We start from the raw sequence: 27,155 nt of genomic DNA on the forward strand, positions 1-27,155 counted from the left end.
TATATCCATCATTATGCTATCATGCAGAGTATTTTCACTGCCCTAAAAACCCTCTGTGTCCTGTCTTGTCATCCCTTCTTCTCCGACACATGGCAACCACTGATCTTTTTACTGTCCCCTTTTGAATCCTCTCTTAGTCTTCCATTTGAATTATTCTATTGGTATTTTAGCTATACCTCTTTGTATTTTGTTTAGTTGTTGTTTCTAGTGATTTACTATAAATCCTTAATTGAGTCTTTTTTTAGTCTTCTTATAGTTCAAATTATGCCACATTTCACAAAATAAAGCAACCTTTAGCAATTTAATTCCATTTACTACCCTTGTCCTTTGTGCTAATGTGCCATTGTTCCCACATATTTTACCTCTTCATATGTTATAAATCCCACACTAGTGTTATATTTTATAGTAAGTAGTCACTTGTCTTTTAAAAGCATTAAAAAATCAGCTGTTTATTGATGAAATATAGAGAAGAAAAGAAGTTGCTTTTTTAAAGTCACATATTTATCATTGTTGATGTTCTTCCTTTTTTCCTGTATGTCTAAGTTTCTGTCAGATGTTCTTTCTCTTCATCTTGAATAATTTCCTTGAGTATTTCTTTTGGTATGGGTCTGCACATAATGCATTTTTTTTGGCTTTCATTTTTCTGAAAATGTATTTTTATATTTGTTTTTGGAGCATATATTCACCAGGTAAATCTTTGAACCAACTCATTTAATTTTGGCATTCTGAAGATGTTCTATAGTCCTTCATTGTTTTTTATGAATAATCAGTGATCATTTATATTATTGTTACCTTGTATGTAATATATCCTGTTTCTCTGGAACTTTCCTTTTTTTTTTTTTTTTTTTTTTTTTTTTTTTGTCTTTGGTAGTCTGCAGTTTGGCTAGTGTCCAGGTATGGTTTTCTTTGAGTTTTTTCTGCCTGCATTTATCTGAATGTCCTGAACCTGTAAGACGATTATTCTCACCAAGTTCCATTAATTTTCAACCAGTGTTTCTTCAAATATTTTTCAGTCATGATTCTCTCTTTTCTTTTTGTAACTTCAATTACACATATTTCAGGATACTTAATAGCATTCTATATATTGCTCAGTCTCTGTTTATGTTTTTAGTTTTTAAAAATTTTCTTTGCTTTCAAGACTGGATAGTTTCTTTTGATGTATTTTCAAGTTCACTGGCCCTTTATCTGCACTCCAAACTTCTGAGAAATCCAATCAGTGAATTTTCATCTCAAATATACTTTTCAGTTCCAGAATTTCCATTTCTCTTTCTAATTTATTTCTCTGCCGAGTTGCCCCAATATGTCTATGTATTCATTATGACAATCTTTCTTTCAAGTTCTCAAACACGCTTATAATGGTGACTTTAAAGCTCTTGTTTGCTAATTACACTATGTGCGCCATAACAATTTCTCTTTCTGTTGAGGTTTTATTTGTTTGTTCTGTTTTGTTGTTGTTATCTCTAGGTCTAATTTTAGTGGTTGCTTGTACAACTTGTAGTTCTTTTTTTTTTTTAATAAAGATTTTACTTATTTATTTGGCCGAAAGAGAGAGAGCACAAGAAGCAGAGAGGCAGGCAGAGAGAGGGGGGAAGCAGGCTCCCCGTTGAACAGAGAGCTCGATGTGGACCAGCTCCATCCCAGGACCCTGAGATCATGACCTGAGCCTAAGACAGACTCTTAACTGACTGAGCCACGCACAACTTGTAGTTCTTTACAATATATTGTACATTGTAGATTATAAATAATAGATTTATTATCAGTTCATTAGTAATCATTGAGATCAGTCAGAGAGAATTTCTCATTTAGTTTCCATGTTGATGTCTCCTTTGAATATATTTGTTCAAGTCACTAACCTGCTTAAAAACTTTAAAGACTTGTTGGCTTGGCATTCAAGGTACTTAGCAATCTGTCTCCTACTTACATTTCTAATTTCATGTCTTAGCACTCCTCTATTTTTTTCTATAAGCCCAAGCATAGCCAGCTTCTTTTTATACCCTAAAATCCTATCAATTTTTTGTTATAACTCTGTACCTTTGTTCACACTAATTCTCCAGTCTAGAATACTTTAAAATTCATACCTACCGGTAAATTTTTCTTCTTCCTTTAAGATGCTGCTCAAGTACCACTGCATCTCTGAAGCTTCCCTGATAGTCATCTCTGTTCATTCCAACAATATCAATAGTTTCTCTTCTCTGCTTTCATGGTATTTTTAAATTACCTTTGTGGGCACTTACACTGTTTTGTAGTTTTCTATTTATGAGTCCATTTCCCTCACTAAACCAAATCTCTCTTTTAAAAAAAGGCACATGTGTTATCATTCTTTGTATACCCAGTCACAAGTTTGGGTCTGAAATGTGTCAGAAGTGTTTGCTGAATTAGTGCATAAATAAGTGATTACTAGGCACATTATAGAATTAGCCACATTTCTTCCTTAGGGAGAACTTTATATATATACACATACCGAACACTTACTCATTCACTAACATAACCCTTGGAATTTGCCCAGGAAGGGGGCCTCTCTAGGATTAGTGCAGGATCATTGCCATAGTCTATGATGGTTACACTGGCCTTCTTTCCAACCCACCTGGAAAAACTCAACTTTCTGTCTTCTCTTTAAATCATTTAAATCACAGATTTCTAAGGAAGTCTTTGCCTTGGCAATTTCTATTTTCTCCCCATGGACTATCTTTCTTTGTCTAACTGAAAGTTTGCCTTTACCCAGACTATGATATGGGGAGACAAAGGATGAATTAATCAAACCAAGCCCCCTGGCAAAGCTGAAGGGAGCAGGAATTCCTGGAGTGCAGGGAATACTGCCTTCCCATGGTGCCTAGTGTGGCGGTGTTGGCCTCCTGGCCTTCCAGTAACTGTCATTTAGGATTACTACCACTTGTAACGAAAGACACTTAGGTCAGTCTGAAAGCAGTAGTTTTTAGGTACAAAGCTTTGGGTCTAGGCTTCTTCAAACTGCTTTCGGTGAGGAACTATATTGTGAATAATTAACTCACAAATGAGTCCTCTGCTCTTAAAAGTAAGAGGTTGCTTTGTAGAATTGGGAGACATTCCCTAGGACAATTCTGGATTCTGACACAGAGCATTGGCTATTTTAGAATAAAGTACTTTTTTTTTTTTAACTTAGTGTTATTTTTAAAAATGAATGAAGCAGGATGAAGTCACACTAGAGATGTAGATTTTAATTATAACAGAAGGTGGATTTTAGGCTTCAACTATTCAGACTAATAGCACACCTTTTGAAAACAATTCTGTGTTATTCTATAGAATTTTCCTTATGTGTTTAAAAATGCTTACATAATATACAATCTTCATTTTAAAACTTCTGAATTTATACACAACTATCCAGTCATATGTATTTCTACTGCTGCAATAATTCCTTAACCATTTTGTTTCATGAAGCAAAGTTTAGGAAAGCTAAGGAACACTTTCTAAATATTCTTTTGTTTTTGTGCCTTCAATATGTCCTTAAAATTCTGACTCTGATCCGATATCAGATCTGGTTTAAAAGTAGTTTCAAACCTTGGCCTCCCTGGATAAGTTTCTCCTCAACTCTTGGTTTGCTGATATAACAGTCCTAGTTTAGGTCAGGATGTCCTCATTCATTTTCCACTTGACTTTCTTTGGAAGAGAGGAGAGGAGGCAAAAAAAAAAAAAAACCCCACTCGGAGTGTTTCTATTTTCCATTTCCTAATTCACATTTTTATACTTTGTATTGTGCTTGAATTTCTAAGTTTATGGGAACATTTGTTGTGAGTCCTAGGTATCTTCTATGTAATTAATTCACTGTCAGTGTCACATAGACCATATGTACTATGGGAGAAAGGGGCAAGGCCAATATAGGGTACTTGGTGGGGTGAGACCTGAGTCTGTCCCTTGGAAAAGGGTAGAATTTAGTAGGATAGAGGAGAGTAGGGAGGATATATTAAGACTGAGGTATGAATGAGAGAGAGCGATAGAACCTATGTAAGACATGTCTGGGAGAATCAGGGTCTAAAATTAGGAGCTAAAAATCCACCATGATTTCTATCAGTCCATAGAAGAGTAAAACTTCACATCACAATGAAATACATCTTTTAAATGAATAAATAAATAGAAGCCGACTATTTGGTTTTGCTGGAGGTGGAGAGAAAGCTAGGACAGTAAAAGCAGATCTCAAATGTTAATCACCTGTGGCATAGTAGTTAACTTAGAATAATATTGAAATGTTTTTGCATCTGACATTCTCCACAAGCCTGTCTCCTTTTATGTGTATGCATGCAAGTATATAAATTGCTGAATCCATGTCAGTTGTAAAGTAATGGCACTGAGGGCATCATAAATTACCGTGGTGATCCTCAGGAGAAGACACTGTCGTATCTGAATGAGTGTTTCACTTCCAGAGTAATGTATGCCTTCATCTGGCCCAGCAGTCAGCATATTGCCCTGTGTTGATGGATATTGTCAGCTGGAAGCTACACTACATTTCACTGCACAATAAACATGGCTGTCAAACCCATATAAAGTGAAATCAATTTATCCTGTATGGTCAGTGCATTTTAAATGAAATTAATGTACTGTGGGTATGGTGGCAAAAAGGTAGCAGATTAGTTATGCATCTCGGGGTCTGAGACTTTTCATGTAAGGGATCATTTCTGTCTAGTAGGCCTAAAAGAAGGGATGTTTATAAAATATATTATTTTTGCATGGCCTTCAAATAGTAGCCCCTCTGCCCTCTTTCATGTTTAGAAAAGAATTGATAATATTAGCCGGTGGGGCCCTTTTATCCTGTCTTTTGTTTGCTATAAATGATGATCATATTTGTCAAATAATAGTGCACTTTAATGTTCTAATTTATTACCAGCTCTGACACAAACAAATTTCTACTTAATCAAGGTATCTAGAAATAGAGTAGAAGGGCCAGAGATTGATTGGGTCATGTTGTTCCTGTATAATCACTCCACTGAGCTGAAAGGCTTTACTTTTTCCAGAAAGTGGAAATGTTGGTTTTAATGTATATTTTGCTTCTAAACTTTTGGGAGTAGGCTTTCCTGTTTATGCAGCAGAAATCCTGGCTGACGCCATCAGTCCAACCACTTTACGTTTAGCTATAGAAGTTTCTCAATCTATCAGGGGGGATATTTAGTAGATGCCACATTGCAAAGCATACTTTGTGTGTCACGCTAGTAGGGTTCATGAAAATGTTTCATTTATTCATTCATTCATCTGTTCCATAATTCACTAATTTAACATAGTTTGTAATTAAAACTCTATATGTCAATTGCTTTACTAGAACGTAGGGATACAGCAGTGAACGAGAGTCAGTTCTTGCCATATTCTCAAAGGGATTTCAATCTAGTATGTTACTAGCCGGAGTCACCTCTTCGGAAATGATAAAATGTCAGAGATTTAGGTATAGTTACATGGGGAAACATTAAAGAGCGACTCTTAAACAGCAGAAAAACATATCAGGACCCTTGAAATAAATGCCTTTTAGTCTACTAGTTTGCATAGAAGTTGAAAACCAATCTTTTACTTAATAAATATTTATTGAATATCTATTACGTGGGAAATCCTGGGGACACAAGAATGAGTACAACATAAACACCAACTTTAGGGGTTTCATATTCCTGAGGATGGAGTGGAGAGATCAGAGAGAGATAGTCCCATAAACAAGTAATTACTTTGGAGCAGGTAGCATAAAAGAGGAATGAATGTAGCCCGGGGAACATCATTGCAAATGCTGTTCCTATGGCCTGAATTACCCTTCCCATCTGTCTTTACAGCCCTCCTCTATTCACGTGCTGATCTTTATTCATCCTCCACAGCACAGCTTAGACATCGCTTCTGCTGACTCTCTTGTCTGATGCCCTCTTGGCACCCTGTTCACTTCAATATTGTAGCACTGATTGTACACTCTGTGACATTGCCTGGGGTCTATGCCCCTCTGTTCTGTGTGCTCCCTAAAAGCAGAGTCTGTTTTATTGGCCTTTGCATCCCTAAGGCCTGGCATAATGCCTAACTCATAGTAATTGCTCAGTTAATATTTTGTATTGAATTAATTAATTCGTGAAACACACCACATTTGGAACGGGCCTTGAAGGATGAGTGGGACTTGTTGGGATTTCATGAAGAATGAGGAGAAGGGGCTTCCAGGCACTGAGAGGAGCAAGGGACAAGGCGTAGTACTGCATGAAAGAATTCTATTTGAGGTAAAGAGATAGTCTAAAGTGCTGCAATTTTTGGCAAATGAGGCTAAATGATAGGTGGGAGCCTGCTTTTGAAGGGAGGAATCACAGCAGGGAAGGTTAATAAAATAATGCCAGTTATTGTCAAATCATCCCCCTGCAACTGACTGTAGTAAGAATGTACAAGGTGTGTAAAAACATGCAGAATTAATTCTTCCCTGTGTGTCTTTGGGGCCTCCATCAGAAGGGCCTGTAGAATCGTCATTTGAAACCATCTTCTCCCAAGAGGTCCCTTCAAGAGAAGAGAAGGGCCCGGGAAACTGGCCGAAGCAGGCACAAGTTGTGTTACGTTACTCAGATAATAATGCTTTGCACCTATCTTGTTCTTCCTGCCCTGACATTACAGGAAGCAAAGCAATGAATGGCTCTGCAGCTAAACTACAGCAGTATTATTGTTGGCCAACAGGAGGCGCCACTGTGGCTGAAGCACGAGTCTACAGGGATGCCCGCAGCAGGGCCAGCAGCGAGCCACACATCAAGAGACCAATGAATGCTTTCATGGTTTGGGCGAAGGATGAGAGGAGGAAAATCCTTCAGGCCTTCCCTGACATGCATAACTCCAACATTAGCAAAATCTTAGGTGAGTGCAGTCTCTGATGCTGACCTTCTACCCGCCTTCCCCTGAGCCCCGAGAGTGGTAAACAGGGGTGTCCCCTGAGCCCTGAGGGAGATTGTGGTTTGCAGACATTGGATGTAGCTCAGCAGGCTGCTTCGGGAGTCTTGGTCATCACCTCTGTGTCCCCCAACCCGCAGCCTGGCATTTAGGTTTAAGGGTTACACATCCCCGGGTGCTGGGGAAGGACTGACCAAAAACTTACTGTAGAGACAAAATTATTTACATTCTGTTATATACTGTGAATTTGGCAAATCAGAAAGGTGACCGCTAAACAGGAACCGTGGAGACAACCTAATCTCCTTCTCTTATTCGGCCTTCTTCAATCCCTAAGTTGCTACGAAACCTCAGAAAGGTGCACAGATGCTACAGTTTTCTGCTTCAGTGTTCTTGGGTTCTCACCAGGAACTGGGGTGAGCCCCCAAATCGTGTGCAATTCCTAGAGTGTTGAACAGAGCCTCGAAAGATAACTTTAAAGCTCGTAGAATGAAACTGCGTTTACTTTAATAAGATATGACTAGTTCAGATTTTAGAGCAGAGACTTGAACACACAGACCACAGGGCAGAGGCCCATTTTGTGGTCAGTTGCCAGAGTGATTCTCCTGCTCCTCGGGATTAAACCAAAGCCTCATTCTCTGAGCGTGAAGCTTGCCTGGTGCAGATGATACAGTTTGGAATTCTTGTGTTCAACATATTGAACATATTTTATTCAACATGTAGCATTACCGTCAACATGTTTCCTCTTTAAAAAGAAAAAACACAGAAGGCACTGTTCTATTTAAGCTGTCACGAAGTGACAAAATCTCAAAAGAAGCCATTTAAAAAGCTGAAAAACATTAGAGACTTAAACTGTGGTTTTCGTTTTTTAAATGTTTTGTTCAAAAGCAATAAATATTTAACCTTAGTAAATATCGGTGATCTGGACATACACAAATACACATGTTCTGTCACTGTATAAATAATTTAACTTGATTCTGAGACATGGGGAAGCAGTAACCTCTAAGAAAATTTAAAACATACATAAGATCAAATGGTGGTGAAATGTTAAAAAAAAAAATAAGTTGTTCCCTTTTGATTTTTGAATTTCAAGATGGATACTAAATGTCATCCCAATTAAACGGGGTGTTATTTTTAGAGATTCTGAGATATGCTCTGGGATAGTGTTATTCCTTTTCAACTTAAGTACCTTTCAAACCAAAAAGCTCCTCATGGATATATTAAATTTTTATTCTAGTTAATAGACATTTAAAAGAAAATCAGTGTTCCCCTGTCCTTGAAATTTGATACTTAACTTTGAAATTTTCTTTTTTCCCCTTTTTTTGGCCATTTTAATAGCAGCATGAGTAGACTCTCAGATGGGCACAGAACCTCTCTGTTTCCATTTTGGCAGCTGTGGGGAATCTATATTATTGGTGTGCGTTCTGTGAAAAAACTTATTAAGAATATAGTAAGTGTATTCATGAAAATATACACTTTAAAGCACAAGTATTTCAAGAGCACCAAGAATCCTTTGTTAAATGGGGCTTTAAGCTACTGGGAGTCAGCAGAACCCAGAGAAGCTGATCTGCATAGACTGTCTACACAACTTTTGCACAACAATCAGAAAAGAACAGGGATGGATGTGCTATTAAAGCAGACCAGGATATTGCTGGCTACAGAGAATATTTGCACAACTTTCCATTTGTTTATGTATGAAAAATCTCCACTGAAGAATAGCTAACATCCAGTCAGCACAGCTGTTACCGCTTTATTCACCAGCGAGACACAAAAATGCAATTTGATACATGTAAAAAAACACATCCCTTCTTCGTCAAGTGTTTAGATAATTCCTTATAAACAATATTAGAGAAGTGAATACTTTTCCTTCTTCCTCTATAAACCACATTAAAAATTTTTGTGCTGTCACTGATACAGGTTTAAATGAACGTTTATAGTACTTGAAAATGGTGTATATAATTCCAACTGTAGCTTCCGACTTGAAAGCTAGAACTTCTTAGGTAGGGTTTAGGCTTTTTAATTACCCTGGGGCCAGGGGAGACGGTGTGCACAGGGGGTTTTTATATATGGAAGGGTAGCCGCATCAACTGACATCTTATCACAGAGTAGCCTCCCTAAAGCTGCTTGGACAAGGGTGGGAGATGTTTGAATCTCTGCAACCAGGAGAGCTTTTTCTGAGAATCCCATCAGCCTTGAGAGTCCCTGTTGGACGTGTAGGTTTTTCACCCCTTGAGAGAGAGAGACAGATAGATAACCGGGAAAGGACCTTGGCATAGGAGGTGATCTTTAAGTAGCAGAGATGTGTTTTAAAATGATACATCTTTCATAGCACCAGCTTTAAGTTATGGACAGAAATAATGTAATAAATGTATCACATGCGAAATTATCCTTTGCTTTTTGCGTCTCTGAAAGACTCCTTGGGAGACTCCGTGGTGTGTGAGGACAGGGGCTACACAGCGCCAGCGAGCGAAGCCGTGGGAAGGCGTATACGGTATTCGCCACCAACATGGGGCCCTGACCACTTGGGTACTGAAGGCTATTTTTATGTTTAGGGTCTCGCTGGAAATCCATGTCCAACCAAGAGAAGCAACCTTATTATGAAGAGCAGGCCCGGCTAAGCAAGATCCACTTAGAGAAGTACCCGAACTATAAATACAAACCTCGACCGAAACGCACCTGCATTGTTGATGGCAAAAAGCTCCGAATCGGGGAGTACAAGCAGCTGATGAGGTCTCGGAGGCAGGAGATGAGGCAGTTCTTTACCGTGGGGTGAGTGTTCCCGAACGTAGCCACCTGGGCTTTCCCTTCCCGGTAGGAAACCGCAGGCTGGCTATAGGCAGTGTGGTTGGGAAGGAGATCAGGGAAGGGAGGAGGTCGAGACCTACCCAGGGGCTTGGCTGTGGTGATCTTTGCAGTGTCACACACACACACACACACACACACACACACACACGGTCTTGCAGCCTGGCTCCTGCTCAACAGCTCAAAACAAACCTGGTCGCCCTCTCCTTGTCTCCCAGACTAATCTAAGATGTTCCGTGCCCACACACAAAGTTGCTGGTAGTTTATTTAAGCAGACATGCAGGGAGAAAGACTAAAAACTAACTTAAGAAATCCCCAGAAGCTTTCCAGCTTCTCTGGGTGGTGCTTCTGATTCTAATCACAATAGTCTGCTTTTGTTGTGGGATCTACCACAAGATAATTGGCCTTGACATTGGTTAGAGGACCTCATTTTTGGCCTAAGATCCAGAACTCCTGTTGCAGTAAATTATTCTGTGGTGGAAGCAATAACAATGTGGATTTTCTTGCTTAAATCAGAAACTAGACATGTTTTTGATATCTTCAAGTCTGATTTCATGTCATTTTGTTTAAAAATTAGGTAATAGATTTCTGGTATAAATTTCGACTTGGCTGACTGGCTGTCTGCATTGAAAAGAGGCCCCTTGTAACCACAGCAGTTGGGATAAGTGGGGGTGCAGATGCCTGTCGGTTCCAGCAGGCCCAAGCCGAGAAGCCCAGGGGGTTGACAAACCAGAGGACCTTTCTGGAGGCCCTGGCCTGAGGCAGCTGCAATCCGATTGGGGAGATGCTTGGGATAGGCCTGAAGAGAGAGGAGTGAGTGAAAAGGCATCTGGATTTGCTGTTAACCGGGGGAGCACCGAGGGGCTATTATATGGTGGGGGAATGGGACAGCTGCCCCTGCAGGTGAGGAAAACATGTACCTTAGAGCAAAAGTAAAGAGCTGTTTATTTTTAAGGACACTAAAAAAAAAAAAAATAAAATAAAATAACATCACAGAATAAAAAGTTGGTTTCAGAAGCCTATGTTTAGAAGCATAAAATTAATTTGGAATAGTAAATAGAATAAGAAAAAGAAAGGACAATGAAAGCAGTCTGGGTCCATGAATCTGTGCCCTCCCCTAGAGAGTTCTGCAGAGGATCGTGGGCTCCAGAGCTTGACTGCTGAGGTTCAAGCACTGTGCCACCCACCTGGGCAAGTTACTGAGCTTCTCTGAGCCTCTCTTTCCTCGTGTACGAGATGAAATAAATAACAGTACCCGTCTCACACAATGGTTGAGAGCATTCAGTGAGGCATTGCTTTTCGAAGTACTTACTTTCAAAGCGCTTAGTACATGATCAATAAAGGTGAGTTTTTATCCTTATCCTTACTATTAAATATGGATTTGCTATCACAATAAAACTATATTTTAGGTTATACCAGATAGTCAATGGGTTTCTTTACACCGTGGCAGAACTATTTCGAGGTAAAGGGAGGCTTAAGTCACTTTGTTGAGAATCCTACTCTATGAACAGAGGAAGCCGTGCCAAACTAGGTTTATCAAATTCTTCTGTATTATAAATGTTTACATTTTTAAAAATAATGCTTTAAACACCAGAAGTACAATGCAGGAGGCTATTTGCTGACGATTTAGATGATTTATGAAAAATACCGATTCATAGTGCCCTTTGAGAAGCATAGTCACATGAAACAAAATACACATTTATTTTAACTGGGTGATGATGTCTTCTTTTAATCCTGTCTCTGAGACTGTATATAATCTCCTTTGAGCAGAGAATCAGAGTTTAAGTTTGAGATCCTTTGTGATTCCCCTCTTTTTTCATGCCATGTCTCTGTGTACCTAACGATACACAATGGGTCTCTGTGGCCATAGTCTGGAAGGCTGTCAGAGGTACCATTTAAGTTCCCTGATACTTATTTAAAAATATGAGATGCAGTAATTCTATTTAACTTATTTCCCCTTACCAGAGGATCAAAATACCCAACACATGGCAACCCATGTCAAAATTTTAAAACATTAAAACAAGTTAACAACATCTACCATTTATTGTCTACTGTATCCTGTACGCTAGACATTTTAGATCTATAAGTCACGTAATCCTCCAAATAAGATAAAGAAATCAAGGTCCTGTGGCTGCCAAAAAGTGAGAAAGAATCAAGGTTTAAATCCAGGTCTCTGCCTCCGTCATGCCTAACGACTGAGGAGTTGTCCTTACCACAGCTGCCTCAAAATATGCCTCATCGCCCCATTCTGGCACACTTAAGAGCATAGCTGTGCTAACTTGGAAAAGGGCTCCTAGGACCTTTGGTTATGGTACGTGATGGCATTAAAGCAGCTTTGGTCTTTAGAGATGAAGGATCCTGTTCCTGGTAACGTAGGGGATCCATCATAGAAGGATAATTTTGGACTGTGGAGGGGGGCTACAGAGATGTAGGCAATGAGCAGAATGTCTTGTTCTTTAATTTTCGATGCTGAGTATTTCCTTCTGCCCAGCTTTGGTAATATTTGCAACCCAAAGCCAGGTATTATTTCTACTTAAGGATTCGTATTCTCTTTTAAGTAGTTGTATTTGATAGATTATTAACTCCCTGGGGTTCATCTTTGGAAATTCATCTTCATTAGATGTGAGGTTATTACAAGAGGGAAAAGAAACAAGAAATTCAAAGATTGCTATTGACTTCTTGAGGGAATGGGGGTGAGATCAATTTTTATAGCTGATTTTGAAAAGACATGCATAACTTTCGAGCCAATAAAATTACATATATTGCTCAGCATTGTCGTGCATTTTACTGACAATACAACTAAAAGTTCATTGAGCTAGATTTTTTTTCACTCAGCTATTATGAAATAAATTTACCAATAATATGAAATGGAATAACATAGACTTAACCCCTTTGATCGACAGGTTAAGTATTAGAACTTTTAATAATTTCAATGAGTACTATTAATGTAGAAATGATATTCATGTAGCTACACTATTGTCTTTTCCTAAAGAATTCCAGCCCAATGTACTTCCTCTTATTTGAAGTTTATTCAATAACTTCCCTGTGAACGCATAGAGGATTATGCAGGTACTATAAAATATCAAATCTTGGGCTACTCTTTGAATAATAATAATGGTAAATTATTGAATACTTACTTTATACTATATACTATGATGAGTGATTTATATAGATCTTTGCAAATACAACCAATTTACAAGATAAGCAATATCATCCTCACTATGGGGTTGAAAAACACAGGGTTCAGTGATGTTAAATAATTTGTCCAAGGCCACACAGTTAGTAAATTGCAGAGCTGAGGTTTAAACCAGGCTTACATGAAGACAAGCCATGTGACCTTTCTACCTGTACACACATCCCTCACTTAGAGCCTACAAACTCCTTAGAGGTTATGTAGTGCAGTGCTTATGGACACCAATTCTAGAACCAGACTGTTCTGTCTCAAATACCAGATCTGCTTCTTCCTGGGTTCAGCAACTAATACACAGCAATCGTTATTCCTCTGAAGTCTCCACTTGCCCTTGGGAATCTTATTTAAACTCTCTGCCCCTCAGTTTTCTCATAAATAGAATGGAGAGCTGACCATGATATCTACCACATGGGGCCTTTCTGAAGATTGAATAGCTTGATCTATCTAAAGTGCTAAAAACAACGTCTGGCACATAGGAAGCCCTGAATCAGAGCAAATATTATTATTCTAGAAAAATAATGCTACATGGCATGTATGTATCTATATACATATAAAAGAATTATATTCTAGGGCCTTATGCTAGAAGGGATTTGAACATTTGCCATTTTGATCTTAATCCAAAAGAGGTTGAATCAAATATAAATATAATTGATTAGCATAGGCTAGCTGTACTATTTTCAGTATTGTCCTCCTATAGAGAAAGCCAGATTAGGGTTTCTAACAGGTAATATAAAAAGATTGCTATTCTTTCCACTTCTTACTGCAGTATTAACTACAGAGATGTACGACATGTAGGCTTATCTCCTAATGAAACGGACTTCATTGTCTTCATTTATAGAAGCTGTAAAAGTCTGAAAGAACAGCAAACAAGGGGGATTTGCCAAATTAATACATAGGGGTTTTTTGCAATGGTGAAGCTAGACGATATTCCAGGAACATTCCCGTGATTTGGAAGCCATACAATAATGCTGAGCTCTACCAGGGTTGGCTTTACCCTTTGCTGGGGCTGGGAGGAGGGGTACTTAGCCATTTCTGCTCATCTCCGCTGCATGTGTATACCTTTACGAACATCTACAACTTTTGTTTTGATGTGCACATTCATTATTTGTAAAGCCCAATATTTGCCAGCTATTCCTGTTTGTGAAATCTGCAGTGTTTGAATTTTGACTTTGCAATTGATCTGTAAAGGAAGGAAAAATGCTTTTTAGGAAAGTAATTTCCGATAGACAAAGCTTGAGCCTGCTGGCTGGATTTTCCATTTTGTTAATTGATTGGTCCGTCAATTGGTAAGGACTTATTTGAAACCAGTGAGGTGCCCAGCACTGTACTAAATTAATACAGGACATGAGGCATTAATTCTGTACACAATGAGCTTCAGAGAGTGTTCTAGTCAGAGAAACCAGATGCATACATAAACATATTAGCAAATAACAGTTTGTTATACATACATATACACAGAGAGAAGAGAGGCTACATTGCATAGTGCTGCACATAATCTATAGTGAAGTACTAATTCTGATTTTGTAAATGAGAGCAAGCAAAGCTCAGGGGAGGAGAGCTTGCTATGCACTAGGGCTAACCATAGGTCATCCTGGAGGTTTTTCTATAGGTCTTGAGTTTTGGGTAGGGTCAGGCTTGTGGACGTGGAGGTCAAGATTCCTATTTTAGCAGGAAGAAGAGCCAGGAACACATGGAGGGAAATGCAGAAATGTTCAATAGTTTAAAAATGAAGCTAACCTAGAGGTTAGTTCTGGCAGTAAAGAAAAGTAAGAGAGGTAGGCGGAGCAATATTTTGGAAACCCTTGAAAGCCACAATTTGGCAACTATAATTAGCCACGCTCACTTGATTTTTCAGTCTTTTATTATGCTGGTAACAACAATGGGGAAAGCAAGGCCAGCATGATTGTTAGCTTATGATTTTGTGTCCACAGAATCAGCGGTAACTTAGAAGTGGCCTCAGAAGTCATATACTTCAAGTAGCCAACCGCTATAGGAGCCTCACTGAGTTCTGCTTGGACTACTCTAGGGCTAGAGAGCTTACCACTTCCCAAGGGAGCTAGTTTCTCTGTGGGCATATCCTAATGCTAGAAAGTTCTTTTTACTGAGTGGTGATCTACCTTTCTGCTACTTGGTTGGTTAAATTCTAATCCTCTTCTTTGGTCCCTATCCTAGAGCAAGTCTCTTCCTTCTTTATAAAGACATTCAAGCATTTAAAGATGGTTATATTCACATACCTTCTCCACTATCTTCCCTTGCATATGTCTAGTCTCATTAAATCTTATCTTCTCTCAGAAGGTTACCCAGCTTTTTTATTTGTCCCCTCCATTCACTAGTTCGTTCATTCATTTGTTCATTCATTCAATAGTTGCATGTATGCAGTATGAAATGTGCCTCCTGTGTTCCAGGCATTGTCTAAGTTCTAGAGCTATACCCATGAAAATGCCTGTGCTCGTAAAGCTTACATTCCAGTGGGGGAAGTCAGGCAATCAATCAACAATGAATAAATAAATATCAAAAAGTAGTAAGTACTTAGAATAAAGTCAAGTAGGGAAAGTGTAGGGAGTGTCAGAGGATGGAGTGCAATTTTAAGAAGAGTGGCTACAGAAGTTCACTGAGCAGCTCCCACTTGAGCAGCTCAGGCCTGCAGAGTGAGGGAGCAAGCTGTGTGGTCTCTGGGAGAAGAACCAGGCAGGGAGAGCAGCCGCTGCAGAGGTCTGGAGGGAAGGTTGCAATTGGCATGTTCAAGAACTAACGAGGCTAGAGTAGTAGGAGAAGAGTGGGTAGGTGCGAAGAGTCAGAGATATCAGAGATGTGTTAGGGAGTCAAACTGTGAAAGGACCTTTGGCTTTTGTGAAGATTTGGAATCTGACCATGAGTGAGATGGAAAGGCACGGAAGGGTCATGAGCAGAAGAGTATCACGATCTGATTTAGGTTTTAAAAAGATCACTTTATGGTTTTGAGTATTGTTGGAAGGGGAGATGGCTGAAATAAGGAGGCAGACTCTTAAAATAACCCAGATTAATCTCCCTGATATGAGGAAGTGGTGATGCAACATGGGGGCTTAAGTGGGTAGGAGAAGAATAAATGAAACAAGATGGGATTGGGAGGGAGACATCCATAAGTGACTCTTAATCTCACAAAACAAACTGAGGGTTGCTGGGGGGAGGGGGTTTGGGAGAAGGGGGTGGGATTATGGACATTGGGGAGGGTATGTGCTTTGGTGAGTGCTGTGAAGTGTGTAAATCTGGTGATTCACAGACCTGTACCCCTGGGGATAAAAATATATGTTTATAAAAAATAAAATATATTAAAAAAATAATAATAATAAATAACCCAGATTAGGGTTGGTGGTAGCCTGGATCCGATTTGTAGGGGTGGAGGTAGCAAGAAGTAGATGGATTCTGGATGGATTCCTGACAATGGACCACTAGAATTTGCTGATGGCCTGGATATAGGGTTTGAGAGGACATACATATAGTTACCAAGGATTGACCCAGGCAGCCAGAAAGATGAAGTGATCATTAACCAAGATCAGAAGGCCCTTGAGAAGGAGAGGTATGTGGTGATGATCAGGAGTTTGGTTTTTGGATCTGTAAGGTTGAGATGCTGTTTTGATATCTAAATCAAATAAGAAGTTATATACATATATGACTCTGGAATTTAGGAATGTAGTGCTTACTGGATATACAAATTTGAGAGTTGTCAGCACCTAGATAATATTCAAAGCTATGAAAAATGGACAAGCTCACCAAGGGCATGAATTTAGATAGAGGCAAGACAAGGTACAAGGACTGATCCTTGGGTACTTCAGAGTTTCGATGTCAGGTTGATAAGGAGGGAGTGCCCATCCAGGGACCTAGAAGGAAAGGTAATGAGATAGGAAGGAGAACAGAAGACCAGCAAAGAAAGCAGTTCAGCCAGGCAAAACGTGGCCAGCCTTATCAAATGCTGCCAGTGGCATAAATCAAGTAAGATGAGGACCAAGAACTGACTCTTGAACTTAACAACATGGAGCACACTGGTAGTATTGCCTTTACAAGCTGTATTTCAGTGGAGTATTGGGAGTGATTGAAGTAGATTTAAGAATTTAGTGGAAAAATTGAAGAGAGTGAATATACACAGTTTTTCAAAGAGTTTTGCCTTAAAGGAGATAGAGAATTAGAGCAGTAGCTTGAGGGGGATGTGAGTCAAGAGAGAGTTTTGTTGTTTTTGCTTTTTCTAAAGTGGGAGAGAGGGCGCCTGGGTGACTCAGTGGCTTAAGCTTCTGCCTTTGGCTCAGGTCAGGTCTGGGGTCCTGGGATCGAGCCCCACATCGGGTTCCCTGCTCAGTGGGGAGCCTGCTTCCCTTCCTCTCTCTGCCTGCCTCTCTGCCTATTTGTGATCTCTCTCTCTCTCTGTCAAATAAATAAAATATTTTTTAAAAAATAAGTAAAGTGGGAGAGGTTGTGGCATATTTATGTGCAAATGGGAATGATCCAGGAAAGAGGGAAAATTGATCATGCAGATGGGAGAGACGGTCACTGGAGAGAGATCTTTCGTATGTGAGAACAGATAGTTTCAGTGCAGAAGTGAAAGGATTGGCCTTACTTTGGATTACAAATTCATTCAAAATACAAGGAGGCAAGCAGAGAATTAAAACAGACAGAGGCAGATGGATAAATGTGATTGGTGGGAGCTTGTGAAAAATTTCATCTGATTATTTCTAATTTCTCCATGAAATGGAAAGCCAGGTCATCAATTGAGAGTGAGGATATGGGAGAAGTTGGACATCTAAAGAGAGCTGAGAAGGTGTGAAATAATTATCTAGGAGAGTAGAAGAGGGAGCGGCATACGAAAAAGTACAACATGAGGGCTGAACAGCACCAGAGGCTAATTTGAAATTCATGCTCAAAAAAATCTGAGACTAGTATGTATGCATGGAAGTGTGTTTTTTCTGCAGCCAGTTCAGCTATGCGGGAGTGCTCAAAAGTAGGCAGAGAGTTCAAGTTTTGCCTTGTAAGGGAGGGGAGAGAACCTGCGAGACAGTGACTAACCACAGAATCTATCCTGGGTAAAGAGGTAAAGGCAGGACACATGGGGGTTGGGACAGGGACAGCAAAAATTGGTTGAAGGATCAAGGAATTGTAGATGCCCATGGGGTGGAAGAATTATTGGACTGGGGTTTCAGAGGAAGAAAACTAGAAAGAGAAGATGTGGTGGTCATAGAGCTGGATGTTTAAAATGGACATCAGGGTGGGGTTACAGCTGGAAATGATAAGGTCTGCTGACACAGGAAGGGGGCCAGAGCACCCCCGAGGAGAGGTCAAGAACTTGAGATTGCAAGGTGTCGGTATTATCACCTCCATGGACAGTGAGTCATCAGGAATTATGGCAGAAGAACTGTTGGAGAGGGAGTGACAATAAGCCAGGAAGTAACATCTTTAAAGAAGGAGGGGCAATGATGAGGCAGGAAGTAGACAGGGAGTCAGTGGGTGCCACAGTCTGGCATCTCTCTACCACCAGTAGCTGGCTTTTGGCGATCATGTGCCTCACTCCAGAAAGTAAGTTGTGCCCATGTTTTATTTGTTTGTTTTTCGTGTTCAATTACCAGCGTAATGTCCAAGAATTGTGAAGTATGTGGAGCCCAGTTTTGAAGAGTTTGTTTGTGATCCATATTGCCACGTATTTTTCTGATCGTGTGAGCTTGCCTTCCTCGCCCTAATCTTGATATCCAGTAGAGAATTTGTGACATTAAGGAAGGGTTCAGCTCCTGGCTGTCATGCTCCTATGGCCTTGGACAAACAGTCTGAACTCTCTGAAACTTAGTAGGTAACTTCATCAGTAAAGAGGGGAAATAATATTCACCTCTTAGACTTATTGTGAGGGTTAAAGTAGATAACGTGAAAGCGTCTGAGCATAAGCACCTAAGCATTATCACCAGCACATAATAGGGGCCCAGTTAAAATTTATTTAAGAGACAATACATGTAGATAGTTTGATTAAAAAATACTACAAAACTGACCATCTATTCTTTCTGAAAAAAAGAATGTCCTTTATGAAAAGAAAGTGTACCATTGGATAGTTAGTGTATGGAATGTAGAGTTTATGTTACAGATTAGCTCACCAAATTGGGAAATCTGTAAAATGGGTTAATATTGCAATAAAAGTTTTTACCCTACACTCATTATGTGATTAAGGCAAAAATATTTTTATTGCAATTATCCAAGTTCTGTAAAAAATTTAATGAGGCATTCGCTGCCTTGGGCAGGCTAGCATGAAATTTAATTTGCGTTAATTTGCCCAAAAGTTAGGAAGCAGAATATAATGTTTTTAGAATTTGATTCTTTGAGAGGGAAACTAGTATTTGAGAAGATGTTTCTGTGAGCAGATCTAGATTTCTCTATCATCTTCTTCAGGCAATAAAAAAAAATCACCATGAGTTTCATAGGGAATGGATCAATATCAGGTCTTAATGCCAACTGGGTACCGACAGGATCTATAGAAATCAGGAATTTTCCTGAGACACAAAGAGCATAGTCTATTTGTCAGTTGAATATCTAGAGAGGAGAGAGTGGTAAAATTCAAGTCAAGTGACCTAGTTTTAAAAGCTGGCTCTGCTGGGTGTTGAATGCAGGACTTTACACAAGGCCTTACCTTCTTCTCTTCTGAAACCTGGGCATGACAATACCTCATAGGGTTGACGTGTTAATTGAATGAAGTAATATATATGAAAATATTTGCTATATTATATTAGTCAGAGGTGAAGGAATCATAGTCATCCCTTCTGGGGATTGGAAAAAGTAGAAGATAGCATCATGCAGTATCTCACAGAGTGAGTCTGGGTCATTCCCATCATTGATCCTTCTACCAGGCTGGAAGGCATGCAGGGCTTTCTGAGAAAATTATTCCAGAGTTACAAGCCAAAGAATGGCTTGTAACTTAGCTGCTTCTTCATAGATTCGGGATATTTTTCTGACTGAGGTGGACAGAAGGATTTAACGATATTGTAGAGGGTCAGTAAGAACCATTCAAGGGATGGACCAACCTGAAGTCATGAGTATTAAAAGGTGAAAGGACCTTCCAAGACTTCCCTGACCCCAGCTCTCATAAACATCTGGAAACTGAAGTTCAGAAAGGATAGTTACAGTGATATTTTGAAATGAATTTAAATGGTAATTATTGTCCATTCAGGTTGAGGAACACTTGGTAAATATCGCAACCATGAGAATATTTTTTCAGTCATAGTCTGTGAGCTAGGTGTCATAGGTCTTTAATTCTTTCAACCAATTACAGTGCCTCAAGGGAAATTGAGAGGCAGAGAGCAATGTCTCCCTGTAGAGGGAGAGACTGACCTTCATACAGGGTCTGGTAAGTTTATTTGAACCAGAGTACCATTATGACAGAATGATCTGGTGTGACCCAGTCTTGGCACCTGCTAGGATCTCAAATGAGGCAATGTGTGTTATTCTGATAGGTCACAGGGCTCTCGCCGCTCTTCCCTCCTGACTCCTCCAACCCAGTGCCCGGCCAGGGCCTCGGGAGTCATGACATCCAAGATGCTCCTTCCATAATTATGAAAATAGAAGCTCCTTAAAGGAGCATCCCTTCCAGTTCAGCCATAGAAATAGGTAGCTATTTGCATAGATAGCAAATATATGCTTTGCTAAATCTGACTCTCTGGGACATACTCGATCCCTTCTCATCTTGATCTTCCCTTTGTACGACTCTCGAGCCAAGCTGAAGACAGGAGCCTGCTTAGCAGCATCACTAAACTATATGTCACGCTACCAGTTATTTTGTTTTTACCGTCCTGGGAGATCTTAAAAAATGACGTCACATGTAACTTTTGGAATTGACTACAGCATTGGTTTCAAATGGCAATTGTTATTCAACCTTTGCCATATGCAATGTTGTCAGAACCCTGCTTTTATGTTTCAAAACCATCAATAAGTTGCTCCATTGTCTTGCTTAATGCCCAACCATAGCAACCTGGGGTGAGGACGTGCAGGACCTCCAGGGAGCACCTTGGTTCAGTTCTTTGGTTCACTTAGAATGTCAAACAGAGCCCCCTCTCAGAATGTGTGGGGGAGGAATTCGAGTGCCCCCTGGAAGACCATACAGATTTCCCCCTGTTTTATTTTATTTTTTTGAATCCATACAGGCAGCAGCCTCAGATTCCAATCACCACAGGAACAGGCGTTGTGTATCCTGGTGCTATCACTATGGCAACAACCACACCGTCACCTCAGATGACATCTGACTGCTCTAGCACCTCGGCCAGCCCAGAGCCCAGCCTCCCTGTCATCCAGAGCACTTATGGTATGAAGACAGACGGCGGGAGCCTCGCTGGAAATGAAATGATTAATGGAGAAGATGAAATGGAAATGTATGACGACTATGAAGATGATCCCAAATCAGACTATAGCAGTGAAAATGAAGCCCCTGAAGCTGTCAGTGCCAACTGAGGAGTGTTTGTTTGCTGAATTAAAATACTTTGACATTTCACCTTCCCTCCCCCAACAAAAAGTTCTTAAAGAGCCCGCATGCATTTGTGGCTCCACAATGACATCAGCAGAATGGTCTTAATTGTTTCGTAAAGTGTGAGACAGATTCAGTTTTCCCGGATTTTTCATGAACTTGAGTTTTTGTCGTTATTGTTATTGTTGTTGTTGTTGTTGTTTTAATTTAGGTGAAGACATATTAAATATGAGACACCAGGACTTGAAAACTTATCTCAACCCATAGCTGTCTTACAAGTCTTATATTTTTGTCTTACTTTTTTTTTTTCCTTTTGGATGTTGATAAAGGTTTAAGTTACTGTTTTAGATGGGGTTAAACATTCTCACTCAGGTATGCTGTGCCGGCCTACAGGTTGTGAATGTGTTTTTATTCTGAATTATTGGAGAGAACAACTGAGGATTTCATATTGTGAAACAGAAAAGTCCACAGCGTGTGCAGCTGCATGTAGAGCATATTCAAAAGGCCTCGGAATTCCATTTTTCCACGTGTAGAGTTAAACTCTGAATGTGCCAAACTTTTCTCAGAACTTTTGAATCTTCATATTTTGGAAGTCTTAAAGGAGACACTGCGAAGTCTTAGACAATCTTTGGCATCTTAAAATAAATTAGCAAACCACACATTTTTTTTTTCCAGAAAATGGTAAAGTACTCAGGAATCTGGAGACAAGATATTGTAAGGAACGAACAAGGTTGCCACAGTGCACGTACCCAATCGTGTTTGCCTCTTGACGTGCCATCAGTGCGTGATGCGCCGCGACGAGCGCGCCCCAGAGCATTCACCACACCAGATACCCACACGGTGGTCTTCTCTCCCTGAGACCACCTCTCACTACATCCATTATCCCTTCGCCTTTTAACCCTGACATTCAGTCTTAACACATTTTCTCTTAAATAATTTATTCATTCCAGAATGTCAAGGGTCCACTTACTATTTATTTGAAAAAAAATGTTGGTGGCATTAATTTAATAATTCTTGTTTTTCACCCTCCTTCCCTGAAGATCTTTTCAGCCCCTTTCACCTCCTTCTCCTGCTACATACAAAAGGTGTACATAGTGATTTTATGTCCCCAGAGCATCTGGAAACATTTCTGAAACAATATTCTGTTAAATACTTATATTGTTTTCAAACATAAGTGTCTATCTGGCTGGAGGGCTGTGTATTTGGATACAGGTGTAGAGTCTTACACTTCAACAGGTCTGCCCCTGAGGTTCTCTGGGACCTCAAGTCTTTCGCCAGACTTCCCCTCTAATACAGTCTAGCAACAGTGGTAGGATCTGCATCAGCGGCATTTCCCCTAAATGCCCTTCGGCAGCAAGGGGCAGCAGTGGTGACTGCCAGGCAGGAGGGTCCACAGCCAAGACGAAAGCCCAAGGTTGTGGGCCACAGAGGAGGCCACAGCGATGCTGTCATGGGCTGGCATCTATCTCCACACTGAGCTGCCTTAGCCCTTCTGGCGCGCCTAGGGAGTTTTAGTTTTTGTTTCTCTTGTTTTTGTTTTGTTTTGTTTTTGCAAAATCCCCAGGATGCAGGAAGCCACATGACCGCCTCAAGGCAAAGATAGAGGCAAATAGTCATGATACATCCAGAGAATGAAAGAAAACCATAGGGAAGGAGAAGGATGGGAGATACATTCCCTGTAGGGGATGTTCCTACTGTTAACTCTGGGGAACGGATGACTCCTGGGGCAGCAGGTGAGCTCCTCTGGCTCCCTCCCTCCATCGGTGGCCACATGGGTTGGGGGGCAGGGCATGCCTCCCTGTGAACACGATTAACAGCACTGGACACAGGAGGATTTCTCTGGAGATGTGCTGATGGGCAGGGAGGCAGTGAGGTTTCATTCTCCTCTCCTACCACTGGAAGCTCAGCTATGCCATTTTGACCTTCCTGAAACCAGGACTGACTGCCTATGGTGGGGCAGGAGCCTCTCCGGGAGTGGTTCAATGGGAAAATGTCAGTTAATGGGACAGTTCACCTCATGGGACAACCCAGAATCTGATCACCAGGACATAGGAACGGCCCCATCAGATTTCTTGAGCCATTTTGTCACTTGGAAGAAAATAGTGTACCTTCATATTTATTTAAGGAGTGCTCAAGGCCATACCTAATAGCAATAAATAGGTCTAGCCAAGATGTTACTGGCTGTGTCATTAGCTGCGAGTGCTCTCCATAAGCTGATTAAGGTACTGATAGGAATGTTTTGTTTGTAGTATTGGTTGGGGATTGGAACTTTGTTTTTGTACATTTATTTTAAATGAGGAGGAGGCCATTTTTTTCCTCAAAAATGAATATTTATTATTGTCTTACTGATTTTTTTTTTGATTATATACCTCTCCTCCTCACTTCATACTCGTGTTTTTTTTCTCTTTCTCTTTTGACTCAGCTTTTGCTCTCTCCTCCTTTTTTTATTTTGCCGCATAGGTAGAATGCTATATGGCTAGCATTGTATTGTATGTAATTAATTTTGCACAAAGGCAAACATTTAGAACAGTAGGTTAATTTTGTTTGTTTTTATGACCATGCCAAAATAATATTCTGGGCTGGTGGAGAACAAAGGACTGTTCTTTAGGACTGAAACTTGATTTTGCTTATAGTTAAAAAAAAAAAAAAAGAAAAGAAAAAAAAGAAAGAAAGAAAAAAAACAAAAAACACACACACTCACAGATGTTGTTTCGTAAGTGTTATAAGCACTGGATATAAATGGTATTTTTTATCACTTCTGACTAATGTGAAACTGTTGTACGAAAACGACATGAACAAAAGTCATCTGTTTCGACTCGTGTGGGCTTGCCTCACAGTTGCCGGATTTGAGTCATTTTTATGTCTTGTTATTTCATTTATTTATGCAAAATACATGTGTGTATGAACACTTTGTTTTAGCTCCAGCTCTGCCTCGGTACTGGGGTGCAGTTACTCCTAGCCATGTTCTTAAAAGTGTAAGGCTATTCAGGAATGATCTGATTGTAAACGTCTCTTTCATTGGGTCAAACAGTGATGCTGTATTTGAATCTAAATTCTGCGCGTAAGCAGTTTATTTATTAGCCAAGTGTGGCTCTAAATATCCACGGAAATTAAGAATGACAATCATAGGGATCACTTCATTTTCCTTTCAGTGGGGCTTAGACAAAGTTCTTATGACTTTACCATCTCATTTTAGATTTTTCTAATTGTGTAAATATAACATAGAAATAGAATTTATTTTTGGTTCATGAGTACTTAGTGAGATATAAGTTATGTATTTCCTTTTCGTTCTCTATCCATATATGTTGGTCCAGACTAGAAGTTGACAAGTCACTGTACCTCATGGGAATAGTGAATTAGCAGCCGCAGTGAGAGAGCAGTGTTCCACCTGTCGCTGGGGCAGTCAAACCCTTCTCCCGGGTTCCCGTGCAGTTTGGAACCCACTGTCCACAGACTCAGAATTTTACTTACTTGTTTATTCTAGAAACTCGAAGAATTGAGCATCCTAAATTTCCAGTACAGCTTGGGGGAGAGTCAATTTGCTTTTGTTAGTCTGCCTAAATCTTATAACGGAGTTCTGTGACCATTTAATAGCAAGAAGCGTGAATGCCATTCTACAGGCAAGCATCTGCCTCTGAGATTGACCGTTAATAAAAGTCCTGCCGTGCCAATTAGATTAAAGAGTGCTCATCAACTGTTTCCTGGGCCTCCTATTTCACAGTATCTTCAAATCAAAAACAGATCATCTCCATATTGCTAAAAAAAAAATGTACAGGATCAGGATTTTTCCTCGTCACTTAGAATAGGGACACTGGCCCACGATCCTCTCCTAAAAAATGGACCATATGGGGGAGGAAGGAAGGAAGGAAAGAAAAGAAGGAAGGGAAGAAAAGAAAGAAAGGAAGAAAAGAAGGAAGACGAAGGAAGGAAGGAGGGGAGGAAAGGAAAGAACAGGAGAAAGAAAAGGTCAGTCCGTGCACAGGAGCAGCCAGGCAGGCGGTCTCTCCATCTCTTTGGCAGAGGCAATGCAGCACCTTTTCCAGGAAGGTGGGAACATCTGTCATTCTCACGCGTATACAGCCCGATCTTTTAGGAGGACACCAGTTTGCTTCACTTGGTATTTAATACTCCCCAGCCTTGTCCTCAGGCCTGATTCGATATGCCAGGGTCCTGACTCAGTCTCCCGGGCCAAGTTCTAAATTCAGGTGTGGGCTCACAGCGCTGTCGAGCTTGTCAAATTCTGGCCTCCCCTGAACATTAGCCCCACTGGAGCCTGGGGTGTTTGAAAAGGGTGTGATGGCTCTAGGGCTGAAATTAAAGGCTTCTTTCTTTTCCTTACGAAGCTGGGCTGCTGCTTCGGCACACACCCTCCCGAGCCAGGAGCACAGGCACTAGCTGAAAGCCGGGATTGTTCCGAGGAAGCTCAGCTACCCCCAGTAGGAAGGCAGCCTAGTCACTTGCACACCACAGGCAGAGGCTGCTTCTCTCAATATACTCATTTTGCAAAGAGCTGACCTCTACCTACTCATTAGGGAAAGGAAAAAAGAATCACTTAGTAGTTTTAAACCATATGAGAAGTCCTGTACCAAGTGCCAACAACTACAAAGAATGCAGCTAGAGGAATGTATTGAAATTATTCTTGGGTCTTCCTTTATAATGAGAAAATGACAAGAATGGTTGCTGTAGCCTTGCCTGATTTTGTGCACGTTTTGTCTAAGGACTGAGTTGGCACTTAAGCTCGCTTCTCAACGTATAATAATATTGTATGACCTCATTTGTCCTCTTACAGAAGCACTTGCATCATTTCCTTAAGTCATCTGCCCCCAGACATGTTTTCTTCCTTAAATAAACAACTTCTATCTATTATTCCTGCCGATTATGTCCTGTTTCTGATGCTATGTACTGTTGAGCGTAACCCTCTGCTAGGATCATTGAAGATATTGATATGCAAACACATTTCCTTCTCACCCTCACCCCATCTTTCCTTCTGGGGACAGACTGCTTGCCAAAAGCTCACGAACAAGTATTTGGAATGCTGGTACCTTTGGGGCAGGGCTAGAGGGTGGGGGTGGGGGGGAAGGGGAGCAGAAAGGTAATGTTTAGCGCAGATACTCTTCCAGCTGGTGTCCGTGGCTATAGGAACGCTTGACGGCAACTCGGTGACCTGTCTTGCTCAGTAGTTTCTTGTTCCTGAAGAACCACAAGCATAAGGTGAGGCCTCAGTGCTGGTGCTCTTGGAGTATGGGGAATGTGCAAATATTTAACTGTTTTGTATGCTGCACATTGCAGATCTGCTCATGTGCATTCTCCGTTTGTCTTCCTTTGTCATACGTGTTTTTGCTTTTTTGAAAGTGCAGTCTTTATGGTACCCTTCTCCGGCTTGTAGCAAATTAGAATGCTTAGCATTTATGTTCATTCATTTATTGTATTTGCCATGTAAAATTTTTATTACCTTAGACAAGCTTATAAGCTGTTACTACATAACTTATCTTACTGTAACTCTTTTATTTCCCGACCTTGTAATTTGTTTGTGATGTATATTGTGAGATTGTATTCTATGTTAATTTAATCAGCACAATTCACTGACATGCTGGACTGACATGCTGGCTGCTGTTTCAAAGTGTAAAGTTCGTGTAGGCTGTTGGGACAACTGCAGCTTGTTGTCAAGGTACTGTGCTTTGGGTCCTCTAGCAACACTGTGGGTGTGGCCCCTTAGGATGCTAAGGGCATTCGCTATACCCTCGAGCAAATTTAACTGCAGATTTTCTTTGTAGAAATTCTATGTATAACGCAGGTACCTACTTGGCCCATGGCTGGTAACTATTTGGGCAATTAGAAAAAAAAAAACACAAAAAC

At 40.3% G+C, this 27,155-nt stretch overlaps 1 protein-coding gene across 11 annotated transcripts in view; it reads left to right on the forward strand.

Moving 5' to 3' along the window:
* SOX6 (SRY-box transcription factor 6) overlaps positions 1 to 24,223 on the forward strand; it is a 596,201-nt gene extending 571,978 nt beyond the window's left edge. For 8 of the 11 annotated variants that reach the window (XM_059407840.1, XM_059407831.1, XM_059407851.1 and 5 more), the window contains 3 exons: positions 6,586 to 6,819; positions 9,402 to 9,618; positions 20,983 to 24,223. In XM_059407840.1, coding sequence (XP_059263823.1) covers positions 6,586 to 6,819; positions 9,402 to 9,618; positions 20,983 to 21,286 — 755 coding nt within the window. In that variant the 3' untranslated portion in view covers positions 21,287 to 24,223. The remainder of the gene's footprint in view (positions 1 to 6,585; positions 6,820 to 9,401; positions 9,619 to 20,982) is intronic. The other 3 variants (XM_059407822.1, XM_059407826.1, XM_059407866.1) reach the window with 1 other exon arrangement.
* The last annotated feature ends 2,932 nt before the right edge of the window (positions 24,224 to 27,155 follow it).

Source organism: Mustela nigripes, chromosome 1 (genome assembly GCF_022355385.1).
Source record: "Mustela nigripes isolate SB6536 chromosome 1, MUSNIG.SB6536, whole genome shotgun sequence".
Lineage (NCBI taxonomy): Eukaryota > Metazoa > Chordata > Mammalia > Carnivora > Mustelidae > Mustela > Mustela nigripes.